This window comes from Ranitomeya variabilis, chromosome 7, assembly GCF_051348905.1.
Source record: "Ranitomeya variabilis isolate aRanVar5 chromosome 7, aRanVar5.hap1, whole genome shotgun sequence".
Classification (NCBI taxonomy): domain Eukaryota; kingdom Metazoa; phylum Chordata; class Amphibia; order Anura; family Dendrobatidae; genus Ranitomeya; species Ranitomeya variabilis.
In genome coordinates, this window is record NC_135238.1 from 57772296 (window position 1) to 57795448 (window position 23153).

At 43.8% G+C, this 23153-nt stretch overlaps 1 protein-coding gene and 1 long non-coding RNA gene across 4 annotated transcripts in view; one reads left to right on the forward strand and one right to left on the reverse strand.

Moving 5' to 3' along the window:
- CPPED1 (calcineurin like phosphoesterase domain containing 1) overlaps nucleotides 1-18822 on the reverse strand; it is a 98339-nt gene extending 79517 nt beyond the window's left edge. For 2 of the 3 annotated variants that reach the window (XR_013218187.1, XM_077275153.1), the window contains exons 1-2: nucleotides 18656-18822; nucleotides 16587-16805 (exon numbers count right to left, since the gene is read on the reverse strand). Coding sequence is in view for 2 of the 3 variants with exons in the window: in XM_077275153.1 (XP_077131268.1) it covers nucleotides 16587-16805; nucleotides 18656-18719 (283 nt within the window). In the remaining variant the exon portion in view is untranslated. The remainder of the gene's footprint in view (nucleotides 1-16586; nucleotides 16806-18655) is intronic. The other variant, XM_077275154.1, reaches the window with a different exon arrangement.
- LOC143784940 (uncharacterized) lies at nucleotides 3609-6293 on the forward strand. Its single transcript, XR_013217924.1, has 2 exons — nucleotides 3609-3692; nucleotides 5856-6293. It is a non-coding gene; the product is annotated as an uncharacterized LOC143784940 (long non-coding RNA).
- Nucleotides 18823-23153: the final 4331 nt, after the last annotated feature.

The window sequence follows — 23153 nt, forward strand, 5'->3', positions numbered from 1 at the left end:
AAGGATTTAGCCATGATATGCTTCAGCACAATATATTAACAAGCGCTTATCAGTGTCAACATGTATTGCAGAACGACAGCTGACGATCTCAGGACGCTTGGCACTGTGGCGGAACAAGATGTACATGACGGCATGCAGAGCAACAAGATGCAATTACTGTCTTGAGAAAGATACAGAAGATATAAAGCACATGAATACCATTAATATGGATACACAGCAGCTATCATGTACAGATCACACAGTGTGGGCATATCTTGTCCCATTAGGGATCTATCAGCGGGTTCCCTAAGTGATCACTAGAATGACGGGGCTGCAGCCACTCGGATTAGCACGAACATTTGCAGATCTGTAAATTATACAGGACAGATATATCTATTGTAGTCCTGTTGGAGATCTGGGAATCTTGGACCCTTACATTTCATTAAAGATGACATGCTCAGAAATGACTCAACCACATACTATACATGTGTAACCACACACAGCCCATCTGTCTGACTGCAATGCACAAAGACATTCAGGACACCGATTACATGGCGATAAACGAGAATCTCTCCAACTAGGACAGGAACGGGCATCTGTGCGGTACAGACAAGAGGCCTAGCCTTTAGGATCAATGGAGGATTCCCAGAATTCAGACCAGTTCTAGTCATACAATTATGACAGCTTTTAAACTCCCACCAAAGAGACCCCATATAACATACTAGATGAGTAGCTATACTTTTAAGCATCATTTGGACACTACTGCAATTTTTTGCATGCCCATATATATGTCATAGTGGCCACTGCCCAGTGATCACATTTAAAGGGAATCGATCACCAGGTTTTGCCACCTAATCTGAGAGATGCATAACAGAGAGTCAGAGACTACCCCCCCACCGAATCTAGCAATGTATAACTTACTGGTCTGCTTGCTGTCATTTTTATAAAATCGCTGCTTTATCTGCTGCAGATCTAGCAGTTCTCTGAATGCTGAGCTCTGTATAACCCTGCCCCCACACCACTGATTGGCAGCATTCTGCCCATGCACAGTGTGTGCAAAAACCTGCCAATCTGGTGGGGGATTACAGAGCTCATGAGTAAGGAGGACTACCTAGCAGCAGGCTTATTAGTCCTCTAATGATAATCTCCTGCTAATAAAAATGATTTTATCACTAGAGGACTAATAAGCCTGCTGCCAGGTAGTCCTCCATACTCATGAGCTCTGTAAGCCCTCCCCCCACCAGATTGGCAAGTTTTACGTCCATCGTCCATCTAGGAGGCAAGCTTTGTGGCAGTGGAGAGAGATTTTGGTGCCTTTTTTTTTTACTTTCTTGGCAATTTTAGATATCGTCACTATCGATCAATGAAACTCCCTAAATATATGTTCAAATTGCGCAGTTTTCTTTTTTATCCACATTCTCACTTCCTTGGAAGGAAAGTGCTAAGTAGGTGTTTCGTTTTGGAACATCAGAAGAAACCCACATGAACAATAAAAGCCTATACAAGATTCACGTCAGGTTGCTTGACGCAAGGCCACAATCTTAAAGCAAAACCAAAGAAACGAGCAGGAGCATAGGTTGGTATACAGGCAATGTGCAAGAAAACAGCCACATTGTGGTAATTTCACAGACAAAACCCATGAAAAAAACACAAATGATTATATAAAAGTCATCCCACCGCGATAAGGTGTACCCAATCGGGCCAGTCCTATCTTGTCTCTAGCATTAAAACCTCTCCTTGTGTCATCTGACCTCAATGTAGCCCTATGGGAAGCTATATAGATGAAAAGCCTAGCTCAAAAGGTCCCGCTCTGCCCTTATCCACACTGAGGTCACCTGACACAAGGTGAGGTTTTAATATTAGAGTAAGGATAGGTAACTCACAATTGGGTACACCTTGTCGTGGTGTGATGGCATTTACGCTTTTTTGATCAAAATAGTGTTAACTAAGCAAACCGAGTGATTTACATGTACTATTACTATTTACTTACGACAGGGTATGTGCTCATTTTGTTTTTGTCTTGGATTAAGGCCACCGCGTTAGTAGCTTTATGCCCTTTTTTTATCCCTTCTAAACAACTGCTCATATACAAGAATGAGTTTAGAGATGAAGAAGCTTCGGCTCGTGTCGGGATTCACAATCACGCAGTTACTGTTATCATATCGACCTCAATCAGTTCAGATCTAGTTCGCGGGTGAAAGCAAACATGAGCTTAATTTTTAAACAAGTTCTTCAAGAAAGGCTGAGATCTGTGTGCTAATGAGCTGTGAAATCTTCAGAGAACGAAGACACGGATAAATGTGGCATCAACATTTTACTGGTGAGGCACGAATACAAACATATCAGCACCGTAACTCCAAGGACACATTATAAACAGGGCGGTAGAGTCGTAAGCCCAACTACCGACTCCAGCTCCTTCAGAAATAGGTCATGCCTAATTATTAGTAATGACAAATTTACTGATGTAATATGGGAACTGAAATTATATTTTGTGTATTCCTATGAATATAATTGTACAACAACCTGTACATCTAATAAATTAATAGCACATAGTATAATAGTTATTTTATATAGAATTGGTTAAGTTTTAAAGTCAGAGTTGTAGTTGATATAGGTCTACCGATTTCACCAAAAACTGACGTGGACACAATTTTCCCTCTGGCCACAATGGACAACTGTTAGGATTCAGATGTTTTGTTATACATGTTTTGTTACACGTTTGCTCCACTACTTTTATATTTAGGACGTATCCTGGGGATAGATCATCAACATCAGATGAGTGAGGGTCCAGCATCAAGAAGCCCCATCGATAAGCTATTTTTGGTCTTAGACTGATGAAAACAGCTATATAGCTCAACAGAACAGCTCCGTCAACTGTGTATTGGCCGTGGCCGGGAACCGCACATCCGCCCTCTATTCAAATTATTAGGAGTGGACTTGCAGTACCCGACTCTGGCAAATACACGGTTTTGGACCAATCCTTTAAAGAGGTTGTTCAGTCTTAAGCTACAAGTCTGCAGTAACTATGAGTGCAGACTTGTGAATCCTCATATCACATGCACGTTAGGATTCTACAGCACCAGGAGTGGAAAAGAATTTGACCACAAATTACAAAATTTTCATACTTTTTGACACATTCAGAATAGACTGTATCCGGCCTCGCTCTATACACTTGAATTGAGCGAGGCCGTGCCCATCTAGTCGGCACGTGATCACATGCATGTAAAATCGCATAGATGTGGTCACACGCCAGCTGCTTCCGGTGCCACATAATCCTCACAGCATGCGTACTTTGAGGATTCACAAGGCTGCAGTCACAGAGTGACTGCAGACTTGTAGCCTAAGGCCAGACAACCTCTTTAACTATTATTTAGCTGTACAAGACTATAAGTCATACTCTTCTCTGACATCACTTCCTGCTCTGCAGCTATTGGCTAAAAATTTCCTCACCAACTTCCTATGTTTCCGCGTACTACAGATGCGCTATACAGAGTAGTGGGAATACTGATATGTTTCTGCTTCCTTCAAGATAATTTTTGATGTTTACTGGTCTAAAATCAAGAGGGATCGGCTAAACTGAAGTAGAGAATGCTCAGTATTTCTAGTATTATTAGACTGTAAGTGAAGGTAAAACCAATAAGATTGGAGGCTAGAAGAGAGATCTGTGCTGCTCCACTGCTTGGCTCATGGAGGATAGCTTAGACTAGACTTTGGTAAGAATTAATTGACTTGTTATCGTTAACGATCGTTTTATAGCTGCACTGCATGCTGGGGGTGAATGTAATTAATCTACATAAGCTGTATAAATACAAAAATCACCAGGCTTATCATAAATTAGGGGCTGGGAACACCCAAATTTTCCTCCCCCACTGTCATTAACCACACCACAATGGCTGGTAGGGAAACTCCAAACCAAATATACCACAGACAAAAGGAGTAACAAAATCCCAAGGCACATGTTCAAAAACGTATAAACTTTATTGGTAATAAATAACAATGCAATATAGTCATGTGTCGCGTGCCCTAACATACTGAGAAGTAGGAATTTTAAGTCATCTGATGGGAGTAGGGAATATAAAATCAGAGAATATATCTCGTGTAATAGTACACATGTGGTCTATTATGCTACTTGTCCCTGCTCCCTTATTTACATCGGCTTGACTTCCAGGGAACTAAAAGTGCGGACACGCGAGCATGTTTGTGATATCATTGCCGCAAAGAAGGCAACCGATGTTTCGACATTGAAGACCATTCCCCGACATTTTCGGACCTGTCACGGGTCCGATCCCAGCGGCTTGAGGGTAAGGGGGATTGATGTGATTCATGGGGGTATCAGGGGTGGCAATCTTAACCAACTCCTGGCACAATGTGAGTGTAGGTGGATTGTCACCCTTGATACTGTGGCCCCAAAAGGGTTGAATGAAAGAGTAAGTTTTGCCCCTTTCCTCTAAATTATTAAAATAGGGATATATATTATTGTTCCACCGTCCCTCCTTCTGCTGTGGAGGCGTCACAATGATGGGTTGGTGCTTGACACTACCCACTTTGTGATTACCATATATTTGGTCGCACAATCCTCTGCTTAATACAGGGTTTTTCTCCATCTCTGATTTTAATTGATTTTAATCATTGTCTTTGTTCTTCTTTTTCTTTTATTCTTTGCAGCTTTAACACGTACTGGCACATCCGTGGTACACTTTTTCCGAGACCATAATAATCTGTTGGCCACTCTTCTTGTTCACATTTTGCACCTTCCAATCAACAATGATGGTATAAATTGTATCACTTTATATTATTTATATGTATTGTTAATAATGGTACATCATTATTGATATTTTTATATGTTTTTTGTATTTGTAGATGTTAATATATGGCTATTTATATATATATATATGTAATTATACACTTTGGATATAATTGTGCACATATTTTTTATAATGTGGTAATATGGTTTTCTTATTTTATAGTTTTATATAATGTGCACGTTGCACTATATGTAATCACGATGCAGGGGATATATCTAACAATGTGTCCCCTATAACATGTCAGCTCATGTGGTCTCCAATAAAATGGTCGGTGGCTGTGCGCGCGCGCACTTCGGACTGAGTGCTTCTGGCTTACCGACGGCTATCTGCTGCAGCCGCGCCCACATAACACTGACGTCCTTGGCGGTGTTCCGCCCTATGTGGGCGTGGCTATGACGGCCGGAGGGGAAGCTGATGCCTGGTTTTGAATGCGCGTGCGCCAACACGCCACCTGGACTTCCGGTATGTGCTGCATTTAAATCTGATGTGAGCAGTCAATGTTTAACCCTCTTCGATAAAGCAATCCGCGAAACGCGCGTCAGGGGGCTGCCAGCGGAGCGGAGCAAATCCTCTGGCCTCATATATGGGTAAGCTGAACTAATTGGGATTTTGACTGTGGTCTATGTGGCGGCATGTTACTACAAAAGCATGTGTCTTATTACTTGTCTCTTGATATGGGGGTATGTCTTTCCACATGACCTTAGAATCTGACATAGGATATATATTTATACCTACCCAAAGGCTATTGGACTCTCTGTCTACCGCTGGTATACCTATGGGCTCTCCATTTGAAAATTCTCCTGTCTTATTTGTGCTTTTATAGCAATTGTAACTTTATTATATTGCATTGTTATTTATTACCAATAAAGTTTATATGTTTTTGAACATGTGCCTTGGGATTTTGTTACTCCTTTTGTCTGTGGTATATAAGCTGTATAAAGTATAACAACAAGAATAAGCCAATACATATATACAAACTGTAGAGTGATACGTATTCTGAACCATATTATTCTGCATTTAAAAAAACCCTCAATCTTTTCTCTTATTTTCGCTTCTTCCCTATTTTTATAGCTGCTCATCACTAAGCTTCATATCAGATAAGAAGAGAAACCAGGTAGCCTCAGGACAGATGGGACATAAGATCAGACATGTTGTCAACACGGGTATTAAGTGCTGACTCTAAAACCGACAACCCAACTGCTAAGCTTACTAGCACAAAGCGGATCATCAGTTAACTCCTTAAGAACGGAGATAAGTGCCTCTTGTTTAAAGTGGGGTCAAAACATGAGTTCATGGTGCCATTACTGATCTCCTGGGGCTTCCGTCAACAGAAGAAACTGAAAATAATTGGTTCCAGGACAGTCTTTTAATCTGGCCAAAGCAAATGTAGGTGAGGGAAAGGCTGAAGATCTAGGGTCACTGTAACAATTCTTTATACTAACTTCTGATCTCAATATTTTTTTTCATTTAAGTATTACAGACTTTATTCACAAACTGTTTTGACCGGTATTGAGCGATAAGCTTTTTTGCCATATGCAAAATAGTCAAGTGACAGCTGCTTCCCCTGATTTAGAAGCTCGTTTCAGTTTTGTGCTGTGTTGCTGCACTGCAGAGATATTCACATTTGTTGTTTCTGGAGCACAGCATGTGAAATTTCTGCTTGTATTTCAAACAGAGTTTTTTCAGAGTCTTCTCTGGGGTCATGCTCTTTCACCCCTAGCTCCCAGAAGCTGACTGAGAACATTAGTCTGAAAAGGAGGGGTGAAAGCATACCACCACCAGAAAAAAACTCTAAAAAACATAAACAAGTGTGACAGATGTTGCAAAGAAGTGACTATAGGGCCATCTGGTAAGAAACCAGATTATATCTTAATTACCCAGACAACTATGTTTAGCAAACCAAGAAGAATTGACTTTTTATCTGTATGTTGGATTTTGGATATACACTCACCGGCCACTTTATTAGGTACACCTGTCCAACTTCTTGTTAACACTTAATTTCTAATCAGCCAATCACATGGCGGCAACTCAGTGCATTTAGGCATGTAGACATGGTCAAGACAATCTCCTGCAGTTCAAACCGAGCATCAGTATGGGGAAGAAAGGTGATTTGAGTGCCTTTGAACGTGGCATCGTTGTTGGTGCCAGAAGGGCTGGTCTGAGTATTTCAGAAACTGCTGATCTACTGGGATTTTCACGCACAACCATCTCTAGGGTTTAAAGAGAATGGTCCGAAAAAGAAAAAAAAATCCAGTGAGCGGCAGTTCTGTGGGCGGAAATGCCTTGTTGATGCCAGAGGTCAGAGGAGAATGGGCAGACTGGTTCGAGCTGATAGAAAGGCAACAGTGACTCAAATCGCCACCCGTTACAACCAAGGTAGGCCTAAGAGCATCTCTGAACGCACAGTGCGTCGAACTTTGAGGCAGATGGGCTACAGCAGCAGAAGACCACACCGGGTACCACTCCTTTCAGCTAAGAACAGGAAACTGAGGCTACAATTTGTACAAGCTCATCGAAATTGGACAGTGGAAGATTGGAAAAACGTTGCTTGGTCTGATGAGTCTCGATTTCTGCTGCGACATTCGGATGGTAGGGTCAGAATTTGGCGTAAACAACATGAAAGCATGAATCCATCCTGCCTTGTATGGAGCATCTTTGGGATGTGCAGCCGACAAATCTGCGGCAACTGTGTGATGCCATCATGTCAATATGGACCAAAATCTCTGAGGAATGCTTCCAGCACCTTGTTGAATCTATGCCACGAAGAATTGAGGCAGTTCTGAAGGCAAAAGGGGGTCCAACCCGTTACTAGCATGGTGTACCTAATAAAGTGGCCGGTGAGTGTAAGTGTTGACTGGTGGGTCAAGAAAACAGACTTTTGTTTGTGTAAGCCTGGAATATTGACTTATAAGCTGATATTTGATATAACATAGTGTGCTCTTATCCTTGATGAATAGTGAGTTTTACTGATAAGCTAATTATACATTGTCTAGCCCAGATAGTTTGTTGAGTTTTCAAACAGAGGAGGAAAATCTATGCAAATAGATTACATAAACAAGGCAACTTGGTCATCACCATTCTTCCTCTTATCTGTGAGGGTGGACTGAAGGACACTGGGTAAATCTAAAAATAGGTTACATGCCTCTGTGTAAAGTGACAGAGTGACTAAGGGTACCGTCACACATTGAAATTTTCATCGCTGCGACGGCACGATTCGTGGCGTCGCAGCGTCGTATAATCATCGCTCCAGCGTCGTAGACTGCGGTCACACGTTGCAATCACGGCGCTGGAGCGATGCCGAAGTCCCCGGGTAACCAGGGTAAACATCGGGTAACTAAGCGCAGGGCCGCGCTTAGTAACCCGATGTTTACCCTGGTTACCAGCGTAAACGTAAAAAAACAAACAGTACATACTCACCCGTCGGTGTCCTTCAGGTCCCTTGCCGTCTGCTTCCTGCTCTGAGTGCAGCCGTACAGAGAGAGCAGAGCGCAGCACCGCTGTGATCTGCTCTCACTTTCCGGCCGGCACTCAGAGCAGGAAGCAGACGGCAAGGGACCTGAAGGACACCGACGGGTGAGTATGTACTGTTTGTTTTTTTACGTTTACGCTGGTAACCAGGGTAAACATCGGGTTACTAAGCGCGGCCCTGCGCTTAGTTACCCGATGTTTACCCTGGTTACAAGCGAAGACATCGCTGGATCGCTGTCACACACAACGATCCAGCGATGTCAGCGGGTGATCAAGCGACGAAAGAAAGTTCCAAACGATCTGCTACGACGTACGATTCTCAGCAGGGTGTCTGATCGCAGTAGCGTGTCAGACACAGCGATATCGTAACGATATCGCTAGAACGTCACGAATCGTAACGTCGTAGCGATGGAAATTTCAATGTGTGACGGTACCCTAAGAGAGAGACAGCCGGACATTCTGCAAAACACCCAAAGGTTGAGAGACAGGACTACAGCTAATTTATCATGGCACCAACACGAGGGACACAGATCTATCATTCTATATGAAACAACCTACGGGTTTTCGGCTCTGGTTGGAAGGATACTGATTAGCTCCACTGATCATCGCTGATCCATGGATATGTTGGGAGAAAGCCAGGATTGGGACCCGCTGGTCACTTGAGGTCCATGGAGATGGTCGGATAAGCCAGGTTGTGACTCTCATGTCAACTGGCCTTCTACCTAGTATGGACTCAATGGACTGTCATCTTCCTACGCTTATCGTTACCTCCTCTCTGTGTGTGTACCCTGGGAGCTCCGACGTAACATCTGCCATTATCCCGATGGGTGAGCGGTAGGGTGAGACTCTATAATGTGCACCATCTGGGGTACTGTGCTGGGACTGTTCTATGTTTTATCTGCCTGTTTTGCGGTTCAGTAATGCTTTGCCACACTGTTTTACCCTCAACTTGTGTTGTCTGAGTAACGTTATGCTCACATTAAAAGGCGAGCGGGTGTTCAGCGTGACGATTCCTAGTCCATGCTGTTCCAGCTAGCGGACCTGGGTGCCCACCAACCCCCCATTTCCCCACACCATCCTTCTGTGATACACAGTTTTAGACTTCCTCAAATGAAACATAACAGGAAGTAAAGTAAAAAAAATAGCAAAAAAGCGAAAGGGATTATATGTATGTGAATTACAGTAGAGATTTTTAGAATATAGAAAATACAAAAGGTGTTAGGTATATTTATCTATCTTTAAGCCCTATCGGACAACCCTTTTAAAGGGAACAGTTCATGGAAAAAAAACGCTATTTACCTTCACATATGGGGTTAGTCTGCAGGTTAGTAGTGTCCTGAACCAACATGAATAAGATGTCGCCTTTCTCTGTACATAGTAATTCAAGCACCGTATATACTCGTGTATAAGCAGAGTTTTTCAGCACATTTTTTTGTGCTGAAAACGCCGCCCTTGCCTTACACACGAGTCAATTGTCTCAGAGGCAGGAGCCGGTGGCTGTGGATAAAGCCTGTGCTGCTGCTAAAGACAAATGAATATTCATTTCTCTTATAGCGCACACAGTGACACTCACAGCCGCCGGCTTCCAGAAAACTTCCTACTCACCTTCATGCGCGCCCTCGCTCATTGGTCCTGGCGTCTGCAGCTCTTCCTGTGCCAAGCGATCACGTGGCCCCGCTCATTAAGGTAATGAATATTCCCTCCACGCCTATGGGAGTGGAGAGGCAGGCATATTCATTACCTTAATAAGTGGGGCCACGTGATCGCTTGGCACAGGAAGAGCTGCAGACGCCGGGACCAATGAAATGCTGCGAGGGCGCGCAGGAGGGTGAGTAGGATGGTTTTCATTTTTTTTTTTTTTAAATAGGAACCATTCATACAAGGATAGGGAATAAGGAGCAATGCACACCAGGACAGCCATGGGGGAGCCATGCACACCAGGACAGCCATGGGGGAGCCATGCACACCAGGACAGCCATGGGGGAGCCATGCACACCAGGACAGCCATGGGGGAGCCATGCACACCAGGACAGCCATGGGGGAGCCATGCACGCCAGGACAGCCATGGGGGAGCCATGCACATCAGGACAGCCATGGGGGAGCCATGCACACCAGGACAGCCATGGGGGAGCCATGCACACCAGGACAGCCATGGGGGAGCCATGCACACCAGGACAGCCATGGGGGAGCCATGCACACCAGGACAGCCATGGGGGAGCCATGCACACCAGGACAGCCATGGGGGAGCCATGCACACCAGGACAGCCATGGGGGAGCCATGCACACCAGGACAGCCATGGGGGAGCCATGCACACCAGGACAGCCATGGGGGAGCCATGCACACCAGGACAGCCATGGGGGAGCCATGCACACCAGGACAGCCATGGGGGAGCCATGCACACCAGGACAGCCATGGGGGAGCCATGCACACCAGGACAGCCATGGGGGAGCCATGCACACCAGGACAGCCATGGGGGAGCCATGCACACCAGGACAGCCATGGGGGAGCCATGCACACCAGGACAGCCATGGGGGAGCCATGCACACCAGGACAGCCATGGGGGAGCCATGCACACCAGGACAGCCATGGGGGAGCCATGCACACCAGGACAGCCATGGGGGAGCCATGCACACCAGGACAGCCATGGGGGAGCCATGCACACCAGGACAGCCATGGGGGAGCCATGTACACCAGGACAGCCATGGGGGAGCCATGCACACCAGGACAGCCATGGGGGAGCCATGCATTCCAGGACAGCCATGGGGGAGCCATGCATACCAGGACAGCCATGGGGGAGCCATGCATACCAGGACAGCCATGGGGGAGCCATGCATACCAGGACAGAGATGAGGGGACAGTGCATACCCGGCTTATACTAGAGTCAATAAGCTTACCCAGTTTTCTGTGGCAAAATGAGGTGCCTCCGCTTATACTCTATTACATACGGTATATTGAGCCAAGTACTGCTCATACAGTATAAGAGGGTGATGTCTTACTCCTACACAGGGGCGCACCAGAAGATTCTCCTGCTCTTCTGTAGGCCAGTCCAAGCCTGTGTGTGAATAACTGCAAAATCATGTAACACACACAAAAAGTGTTCTTCCTGAGTAGCTGGCTGTTCTGGCTCATAAATGGGGTCTTGTACTGGGGACCCTCTTTTGGTATTCAATGCCCTATTAAAACATATAAACGAAGGACAGTTTTTCTGAGAAAATTCCTGCTATTAAGATGCTTAGGAATAATTCTCTACTATTAAAAACCTCGCTGCCAGCTGGGTTCTCTGACATTACATATTATTGTAATTATAAATATTAATTGTGTCAAATGGCGAGAAAAAACATTGTAATTGATATTCAAATGAGGGTTCCCAATTAGAATGGGAAAAAAAAAGTTTATTTTAAGCCATACGACTGTCTACCTATCAATATTCTAAAAGTCTGATTACACCGCTAGCCCGGATTCCCGGTGTGCTGTAATTACCTGTGCCTCAATTAGCTGCTGTAAATTCTCCAGTAAGACAGGGCTACAGTGTGCAGTGTAATAATAGGTAAGAAGAGATCCTATATATATGCAGCTGTCACAAACTAACAGCCAATAATTGAAGGGGTGTTCTTGTGTTAAACTTTTGAGAAGTCGCCATGGTGGTCTTAAAATAATAATAAAACTAAATATATATATATATATATATATATATATATATAAAGATTTTTCTGTATTTTCATGACTATGAAAATTGTACATTCACACTGAAGGAATCAAAACTATGAATTAACACATGTGGAATTATATACTTAACAAAAAAGTGTTAAACATCTGAAATTATGTCTTATATTCTAGGTTCTTCAAAGTAGCCACCTTTTCCTTTGATGACTGCTTTGCACACTCTTGGCATTCTCTTGATGAGCTTCAAGGGGTAGTGACTAGGAATGGTCTTCCAACAATCTTGAAGGAGTTCCCAGAGATGCTTAGCACTTGTTGGCCCTTTTGTCTTCACTCTGCGGTCCAGCTCACCCCAAACCATCTCGATTGGGTTCAGGTCTGGTGACTGTGGAGGCCAGGTCATCTGGTGTAGCACCCCATCACTCTCCTTCTTGGTCAAATAGCCCTTACACAGCATGGAGGTGTGTTTGGGGTCATTGTCATTTTGAAAAATAAATGATGGTCCAACTAAACGCAAACCGGATGGAATAGCATGCCGCTGTAAGATGCTGTGGTAGCCATGCTGGTTCAGTATGCCTTCAATTTTCAAAAAATCCCCAACAGTGTCACCAGCAAAGCACCCCCACACCATCACACCTCCGCCTCCATGCTTCGCGGTGGGAACCAGGCATGTAGAGTCCATCCGTTCACCTTTTCTGAGTCGCACAAAGACACGGTGGTTGGAACCAAAGATCTCAAATTTGGACTCATCAGACCAAAGCACAGATTTACACTGGTCTAATGTCCATTCCTTGTGTTCTTTAGCCCAAACAAGTCTCTTCTGCTTGTTGCCTGTCCTTAGCAGTGGTTTCCTAGCAGCTATTTTACCATGAAGGCCTGCTGCACAAAGTCTCCTCTTAACAGTTGTTGTAGAGATGTTTCTGCTGCTAGAACTCTGTGTGGCATTGCCCTGGTCTCTAATCTGAGCTGTTGTTAACCTGCGATTTCTGAGGCTGGTGACTCGGATAAACTTATCCTCAGAAGCAGAGGTGACTCTTGGTCTTCCTTTCCTGATGTGGTCCTCATGTGAGCCAGTTTCTTTGTAGCGCTTGATGGTTTTTGTTACTGCACTGGGGGACACTTTCAAAGTTTGCCCAATTGTTCTGACTGACTGACCTTCATTTCTTAAAGTAATGATGGCCACTCGTTTTTCTTTACTTAGAATTTGTATTATGGCAAGAAAAAAGCAGCTAACAGTCTATTCAGTAGGACTATCAGCTGTGTATCCACCAGACTTCTGCACAACACAACTGATGGTCCCAACCCCATTTATAAGGCAAGAAATCCCACTTATTAAACCTGACAGGGCACACCTGTGAAGTGAAAACCATTCCCGGTGACTACCTCTTGAAGCTCATCAAGAGAATGCCAAGAGTGTGCAAAGCAGTCATCAAAGCTAAAGGTGGCTACTTTGAAGAACCTAGAATATAAGACATAATTTTAGTTGTTCCACACTTTTTTTGTTAAGTATATAATTTCACGTGTTAATTCATAGGTTTTTTTTTTATGCCTTCAGTGTGAATGTACAGTTTTCATAGTCATGAAAATACAGAAAAATCTTTAAATGAGAAGGTGTGTCCAAACTTGTGTGTGTGTGCGTCATCCACATGAAGCAAGAAGGAAGACGGGGATAGTAAGAAGATGGGAGGTGCTGGACGAGGACCAGCGACACCCATCGGACCGCACCGCACCCAGGTGAGTATAATAAAAGTTATTTTTCTTCTCTTCCAGGTCGGGTTGTGGGCAGATATGCAGCATTATAGAATGCTGTATATCAGCCCTGAGAGGTGATGGCGGTAACTTATATCGGCCAAAATGTTACATAGTTAGGCATTTATTTGAACAAGCTGAATTTCTTGTCACACATCAACTCCGGCGGGAAACTAACCCATTCCCTTCTATAGCAGCTGGTGGCTTGAGATTCCAGAAGCCAGATCTGCATCAATTGCCTGAAAGTTGGAGGTTGACTGCCTTTAGATACGTTGTCTTCCTGAGACACCCAATTATTAGTATTCTTTCCATCATACACAGTATTCCATACTGGAACACCAGTATTCCCACAGCACTGGTGACTTATAGGGTTGGATTCAGTATTGCAGTGGTAGCTTTTTTTTTGTCCAGGTATTGGTGTTTTCCATTTTTTTAATTTGCACCTTTTTTAAAAGTCTATTTTATATGTGCCCTCCACCATTGTTGGCGATTTCCAGATGTTTTATTTAGATTCAATAATTGTGACTTTTAAAAAAAAAAAGAAAAGCTGCAACATTTGCGCATAAATGTACTTGAGACTTCCCCCACCACGCCACACCAGTGATTTTATGGACATCTAGAATTATTTGCAAACTTTGCATTACTAAAGCCATATATGTGACTTTTGGCAAAAATCTGGTACCTAAAATGTCCTTTTTAAAAATCTTTCTTTACACTCTAACCACTTTTCTAATTAGATTTATTGTACAATACCCTTCACTTCTCCCTATACTGCTAATGGCTAAATGTGTATTTTTCACTTTACTTCCTGCGATGCCACGTTTGAGACTCCTCTCACACGCAGTGTCACAGGAGGCTGGTGCTGCACTCACTCCTCACAGCTTCCATCGCACCTCATGGAACAGGAAATCACCACAGGGCAGCGTTGCAGATACATACTACAGTTTCTTATATCACCGTCCTCTGAAGAAGTCCGGGATCCATTCTGATAGAAGCTGTGGGAAAGGTGAGTGCAGCGTCGGCTCTCTGCTTCTATTTTTCCATCTTCTAACTGAAACAAGATGTCGTCAGGAGGCAGAGATAGAACTACTGAGTGATACCAGCGCTGCCCCACAGCTTCTACCACCGTCATCAAACAAATCATCATCGGGGCGGTGATAGAAGCAGTGAGTGGCCCCAGGGGTACTGGGAAGTGGGGTCCTTCATATTGCACTTTAATGATGGCGAGTGTTGGTGGGTATTGGTGCTAATGCACATTGTACTTTGTCTTGAAACTCTAGTAGGAGTACTCCCTCCTCTATATCAATTATCATATCTTATTATTCAGTTTGGTCAGAGTTTCATTAAAGGGTCTGTAAGAAATGTAAGACTATTCTTACTGAGTGTGTTGGGGGACACTCGCTTGACCGCGACATTCAGCACACGGGCACGGGTTTTAAAACCAAAACAGTCCTTACGGTTTATTATGCCTCATAAACCATACCACGAGCAGTCCATTTACATACTGTACCAGGACCTCACTTTAAGTTTCAGGCCCTTATTCTGTGGCAACTACACACGCTGGTCCTCACTGACCAGTTGCCACGGGTTACCACACAGTTCCTATTCCAAGCACCAACAGCTTGTGGAGGTACCTTATGGGAGCTCCTGCTCCATCTGCTGACTCCTTGTCAGTCCTCTCTCCTGGGGAAACTGCCTTACGGGGTTCACCAACTTGCCTGGCCGGCACACATCAGTCAGTCCAGAGCCACCGAAGGACGGTAGCTTCCCCAACACCGATCATCCAGGTCCACAGTGTCTCAGGTGCTCCAAGAAGACTCCACTCACAGGAGCACCTAACCCAGACTGTCCAGGACCATGATCACACTGAGGTCTTCAGAACGTCCGTCCCACCTGGTACCGTTCAACACAGGAGCATACACAGCCCATACACAGGCCCTCAGGAACTCTCAGGAACCATGTGACCCACACCCTGGCCACACTATGTACCCGTAACCACACCCACAGTAATGGATCACATGGGCTGGTCACGTGATCCTGACATCACTGCAGGTCGATTCTCACGGTCTCAATACGACTCCGTGCACATACGGGGAGACCATGCAGCGCCCCCTACCTGCTACAGGGGTCACTGCATCACAGGTCGTTAAATGAACTGATGTTCGTTACATTAACTACACTATACTAATGCTTATGGTCGCTTGATTATTGTGTGTCTGATTGATTCTGTGCATGTACTTTAGCACCCTGCATATTTTTTTATTTATTTATTGTCTCTTGCCAAATTATGATATATCATTGACCACACTCGCTTTTCTTTTTTGGGGTTTTAATGGGGCATCTAATTTGTTTCTTTATATTTTTGTGCATTTATAATTGTGATTAATACAATTATTTTCATATACATTGTTTTTTTCCTACATTGTTATTTTCTTTGAAGAGTCCATTATTGGTTTATATTGATTTTTGGGAGACTCTGATTAATAATAATTTTTGGTTATTTTAGTACGGGTCTTTGGATCCACTATTGGTCATAAATTGTGTGATAGATGCTGAAGGGCAGCGAGTGCAGCCCCAGCCTCCTGTGACAACACATTTGAGACTCTTCTGAAACAAAACATTACAGGAAGTGCATTAACAAAAAACCCAAACATTTAGGGATTCACTAGATAGGGAGAGGGTGTTGTGTGAAAAAAAGCTACTTACCAAAGTGGATAGAGGGTAAGGATAGATATTTTAGAAAGGATATTTTAGGTAACAAGGCAACACTTTAAAGTAAAAAATAAAGAACATTTTTGATTTTGTGCAAAATTCGTGAACCAAGTGTGCCATTTTGAAGCATTTTGTGCACAAAAAGTCAATGAATACCACAAGACAAAAAAAAAAGTATGATGAATCAGGGGCCCTTAGTGTTTATCGCCTACCTGGCATAGAATGAACTAGGTCTCCGCACAGAGCAAGAAACTTGGGTTTGGGACACATCTTATTAATGGCCTCCACGGCCTCTTCCGTTAATTTAAACTCTTCGTCCCATTCATCCCCTCCAAAGTCACATTGGCCAATCGCCCAAGCTTTCATGAGCCCAAACTGCGGGTCTGCTCCTTGGATGAAGAAGAATGGACCTTTCCACTCCTTCTCGCCATCTCGAAAAAAAAAGAAAGAAAAATGTTAGAATATTCTACAGTAAGTGGCGGCTTACAGTAATTACATACTAATAATAGGATTGTGAATATTAATCTCCGGGACCTTTAACAAAGATCCAATTATGGAAAGGCTACACTTACTAAAAAAAGGAACTTTGCTCAGAACGGTGCACAGATCGGGAAGCTGCTGACCTTTCTATTAAACAAAGTGAAATAATTCCCGGGGCGGTCAATTCTTTGTGTCTTTTCTGCCTCAGAAATAACCCGCTCCCTGAAAGAGGTGCAGTGACATGCTGAGAAACCAATCTAGCTGGGTATTATTGGTGCCTCCGGCAGGGTGAGGTGAGTGCAGAGCAGGAGAAAAAGACGACACCAGCTCCCGAAATCCCAGCGCAATGCTTGTTTTCTGCCTCATCCACCTTTTCTCATTGTGTTAATAGAAGCAGATGAAAGTGCAGCTCTTACATCACATAGACAATATATGCACATGACATGATTAAAAACAAAACTGCAGAAAAATATTAAACAAGTTGTCAATTGGGCTACTAATTACACTGACAATCTGGGTGGGGGTCTTCAGCCACGTTCCTGCGAGGATTACGCCTAAAAAGGGAATCTGTGGGCAGGCTTTTGCCATGTAATCTATTGTATGGACAGAGACCCTGATTCCAGTGATGAGGCACTTCGATTACTGGGTGCAGCAGTTATGATAGAGTCATAGTTTTCTCTGCTGCAGATTTAGCAGCGCTCAGTTGTTGGCTATGTATAACCCACACCACAGCTTTCTGTGTACATTGTATAGGGACAGAGATCTACTAGTAATTTCTGGGGGTGGGTTTGGACTAGGAAGCACCAGACACCAGTCCTGTAGTAATAATTTCCTGCTGATAAAACACTGATTGTATTGAAATAGCAAAACATCACTGGAATCAGGGTGCTCTGAGATTACATATCTGCTGAGATATTCCCTTTAAAGGTAAGGAAGGGTGGCACTATGCTGTCATTTGCATACCCAAACCCGTGCCCGTATGCCCTATTAGTCTACAATGATATAAGAATGAAAGGTTGACTTTAACGACGGGTACGGTTAGTGCTCGTAGCAGTTTGTCATCTGGGTGGTACATGGCGTATGATTGCTGCCGCTAGTGTCTACATCATCCTCTTTAACACCAGTCATGAAAATGAATGGGATAAAGTAATTATCCTGGTTTATTTAAAGGGGTTATCCCAGAAAGGACAGATCAGCTACTCATAGATTTGAAAATAAAAGGACTGATTCCTGGGGGAACTCCGCCAATTCCAAGCCCTTTGTTCTGCTTCACGGCCCCAGTGAGGAAGAGTATGGATGGCACAATGGTCGCACATGCACAACGTCGCCCTATTCAGTGTCTATGAGTATAGCACTCAGCGGATATTGTCAGCCCTGAAAAAACTAAAGGGGCTTTTCCCAGAATCGCAAGTTACCCCCTAACCACAGGATAGGGGCTCATTCACTGAATGCTGGGACTCAGAATATACCTGAGGATAATCAGATGATTTCTTTACGCTTGTGTGAACTGCGCCTATAGGAAAGTCAGCAGACTGCTAGATCCTATAGGGAGACACTGGAATAAAAAACACCGGGGCATATGGTTTTTTGTTGTTTTTACACCGTTCCTATAGTGACGGATGTTGTATCATCCATCAGGACTGCAGTCGCTGTGGCTCATACACCAAATACCTGACAGCAGCCCACAGAATGGGCACAATCTGCACACTATAGCTCTGCAGCACGCCCTGATGCTGGGAGTTGTAGTGCTGCACTGACTGCAGCCCAGCTCCTGCTCTCTGCCGCCGGGGAATGTCACTACCTTCTTGGAAAGAAGTGAACGTCCTGCCCCGAGCTCTTAAGAACACCTCCCGATCCTCCGACATGGCCGAGAAGACGAGCAGCCCCCGACACAGAGACCCCGGCACCCGGACAGCTGCCTGCCGCGCTGCTGACAGCGCCACTTCCGGTCACATCGGCAATCAGCTCACTCTGCCTGCCAGGAGCTGCGAGGGAGAAGATAGGGCGGTTTCACATCGGTGAATCCATTGATCAGCCTGTTTGGCTGCTGGCTCTGGGAATTGCACGGACATCGGGGCGAGCTCGTAGGTCGCTCTGTGCAGATTCTGGGTGCCACTGCCGTGAATAATCTTGTAGATTCCTTGTGCAGAAGTGACTATCCCATAGTGTATGGCTGAAGGCTCAGAATGAGACCCTCAAGGTGAAGTATCTCCACCCCACGCCTACAAAATCTAATCTAATAAACACATCATGATTTTATTAGAAATTATCAGAAAGTTATATCTGTATAATAACATTGTCGGGGATTTAAAGGGACTGTGTCAGCACAGAATGACTGTTCAAACCAAGCACAGGTGCTTGATGGCGGAGCCAATCATTTCTATACACCTTCCCACCTGCTTGTTGCCCTTCTCTGGCTCTATGAAGCCAGAGCCGTCACTCACAGAAGAGGTTGGTGGAGATAGAGGGAAAATAAGCAGGTGGGAAGGTGAATTTCAATGCTTCACCACCTTGCGATTTTCCGTTTTTGATCTTTCGTTTTTTTTCCTCCCCTTCTTCCCAGAGCTATGACTTTTTTTTAATTTTTCCATCAATATAGCCGTATAAAGGCTTGTTTTTCGTGGGACGAGTTGTATTTTTTGAACGACACCATTGATTTTACCATGTAGTGTACTGGAAAACTGACAAAAAAAAATTGCAAAATTCCCCAAAATTAGTTTTTTGTGTTTTTTATTTACCATGTTCACTAAATGCTAAAACTTGAGCTGGTAATATGATTCTCCAGGTCAGTACGAGGACGCAGATGACAAATATGTATAGGTTATTTTATAAGTGGTGAAAAACAATTTAAAATTTGTAAGAAAAATAAAGTCACTATTTTCAGAGACCCGTAGCGTCTCCATTTTTCATGATCTGGGGCTGGGTCAGAGATTATTTTTTGCACACCGAGCTGGCCTTTTTATTGATATCATTGTGGGGCAGATAAGATCTTTTGATCGCCCGTTATTATTGCATTTTGTTGCAGTGTTTCGGCGAACCAAAAAACCGTAATATTAGAGTTTCAATTTTTTTCTCGTTACGCCGTTTACCGATCGGATTAATTTATTTTATATATTGATAGATCGGGCGATTCTGAACACGGCGATATCAAATACGTGAATTTTTCTTTTATTTTGAATGGGGCAAAAGGGGGGTGATTTGAACTTTTATATTTTTAAAACTTTTTTTACATTTTTTTTATAGGCTTTAATAGTTCTATTAGGAAACTTGAAGCTGCGAACATCCAAATGTCTGTGCTACATGTAGCAGGGCTTCATCCACGGGTCGGCTTACATAGATTCACAATGACAGGCACGGGGTCTTCTGCAAACCACCATCTGTGATGACAATCCATCAGCGCACCACGATCACTTGACAGGGGCGCCAATGGGCGGGTCTTTTGACTCACTTCCACACGGCGTTTCTTAAATGCCGCTGTCAGAGATTGACAGCGGCATTTAACATGTTAACAGCTGCATGTGGATCACGATTCCAGAGGCACATGTCAGTTGATCAAATCAGTTGTCATGTGCAGGGAAACATGCGGGCTCAGCGCCAGAGCCAGCATCAAATGCAGAGACCCAACCTTGGATGTACTTATACGTTCAAGGTCATGAAGGGTTTTAAAAGCATGCTTTTTGTCCTCAGATAACCACTACCCTTTATCCAGGGCAGTAATATGCTGAGATTAATTCCACTGTGTATTTTGGACAATGCAGCTTAATGTAGAAAAAGTACTTATATAACACCGTATTCAAGATGCCTATAAAGAGTCATGGGGGTGGAGCCACACCTCTAAAGAGTCACACTGGTCGTTCCTCCTCCAGGCTTGATTGACGTGCCACAGGTCAAGTGTATCATCACAAACCAGGACTGACACCAGTGCACAGCGGAGTCTTGAGCAATGTACTAGCTCAGCCTTGTGCCCTCAAGCTGTTTTAGGCCCCCTTCACAGGTCAGTGTTTCCAGTATGTGTTGTGACAGTTTTCACATGTACTGGAGACACACTTGCACACCCATTATAATCTATGAAGCTGCACGCATGTTCATGTATACACACGCAACGTGTCCGGGTAACCCACATGTAGACATGTCCATTGTTTTCCGGCAGCACGGATGTCTATATGCACACTTACGCACAGATTAAGTATGGCATCCCGGTGCCGCCTGTGTGACACATACCGAGATAGAATGCAGAATAGAAATGACAGATGTTTAGGGGTTAAAGATGTGCAAAGTTAGATATGGGATAGATAGATAGATATATGAGATATATAATTAGTGCCATGTGTAGTGAACTGTACTTGTATTAACCTAATAAATGGAAAAAAGTCCGACGTAGGATCCCCGTTATGTTTTGATAACCAGTCAATGTAAAGCAGACAGATGCATGCTGATATTCTCAGGCTGGGACACTCCATGGAAATTGGGCCATCCTCAGTCTAAAAATACAAGCCCGCAGTCGTCCCAGAAGTGACACATAGCATTAGATGCTCCAATTCTGGCGCATTGGCAATTGGGGTAAAAGTATCAGGGATGCTGTCATTTGTCACAAATCACAGCTGGCATCAAGCCATGGGGTTAATAATGGAGAGGTGTCTACCAGACACCCCCATTGCCTACCAAGTAATAAAAAAACACACACACAAATAAAAACCTACATTTGAATAAAGACTCCCCCACACTATCCCTGGTTCACCAATTTATTGGGAAAAAAAAATCTCATGCACCTCGTAAGTAATCCACCAAATCCTATGTAGTCCAGACATGGATACCTGAAAAACATAACAAGACAGAAATAAACACAGGATACTGTCCCTTGTTCACCAATTTATTAGCAAATATATTCCCATGCAGCTCCGGCATCCGTCAATGGCAGTAAAGTTACTACTATTATCATAGACGCCGGGGAGTGATAACAATGCTCATCAGAGCCACCGGGTATCACTGATTATAACATAAGCCAGCGACGCTGATGAGCGTTCTCGTTAGTACCTGATGATGACATCAACCTAAATACTCTTACTCCGATTGCCAAAGCACCAGGGCAATCAGGAAGAGCCAGCGAAAGCGCCAGATTTGGCGCATCTAATGGATGACCCAATTCTGGGGCGGCTGTGGGCTTATAGTTTTAGGCTGTAAAGGGCCCAATAACCATCGACCTTCCCAGTCTGATAATATCAGCCTGCAGCTGTCTGCTTTACCTTTGCTGGTTATAAAAAATAGGCGGGACCCCGAGTTGTTTTTTCATTTATTTATTTATTAGCATAATACAAATACAGTACACTACACATGCAAGGCACGATATATATATATCTCACAGATAGCTATCTATCTATCTATCTATTTATCTACCTACAGTTGTGGCCAAAAGTATTGACACCCCTGCAATTCTGTCAGATAATACTCAGTTTCTTCCTGAAAATGATTGTAAACACAAATTCCTTGGTATTATTATCTTCATTTAATTTGTCTTAAATGAAAAAACACAAAAGAGAATGAAGCAAAAAGCAAAACATTGATCATTTCACATAAAACTCCAAAAACGGGCCAGACAAAAGTATTGGCACCCTCAGCCTAATACTTGATTGCACAACCTTTAGCCAAAATAACTGCGACCAACCGCTTCCGCTAACCATCAATGAGTTTCTTACAATGCTCTGCTGGAATTTTAGACCATTCTTCTTTGGCAAACTGCTCCAGGTCCCTGATATTTGAAGGGTGCCTTCTCCAAACTGCCATTTTTAGATCTCTCCACAGGTGTTCTATGGGATTCAGGTCTGGACTCATTGCTGGCCACCTTAGAAGTCTCCAGTGCTTTCTCTCAAACCATTTTCTAGTGCTTTTTGAAGTGTGTCATTGTCCTACTGGAAGACCCATGACCTCTGAGGGAGACCCAGCCTTTCCCACACTGGGCCCTACATTATGCTGCAAAATTTGTTGGTAGTCTTCAGACTTCATAATGCCATGCACACGGTCAAGCAGTCCAGTGCCAGAGGCAGCAAAGCAACCCCAAAACATCAGGGAACCTCCGCCATGTTTGACTGTAGGGACCGTGTTCTTTTCTTTGAATGCCTCTTTTTTTTTTCTCCTGTAAACTCTATGTTGATGCCTCTGCCCAAAAAGCTCTACTTTTTGTCTCATCTAACCAGAGAATATTCTTCCATAACGTTTTAGGCTTTTTCAGGTAAGTTTTGGCAAACTCCAGCCTGGCTTTTTTATGTCTCGGGGTAAGAAGTGGGGTCTTCCTGGGTCTCCTA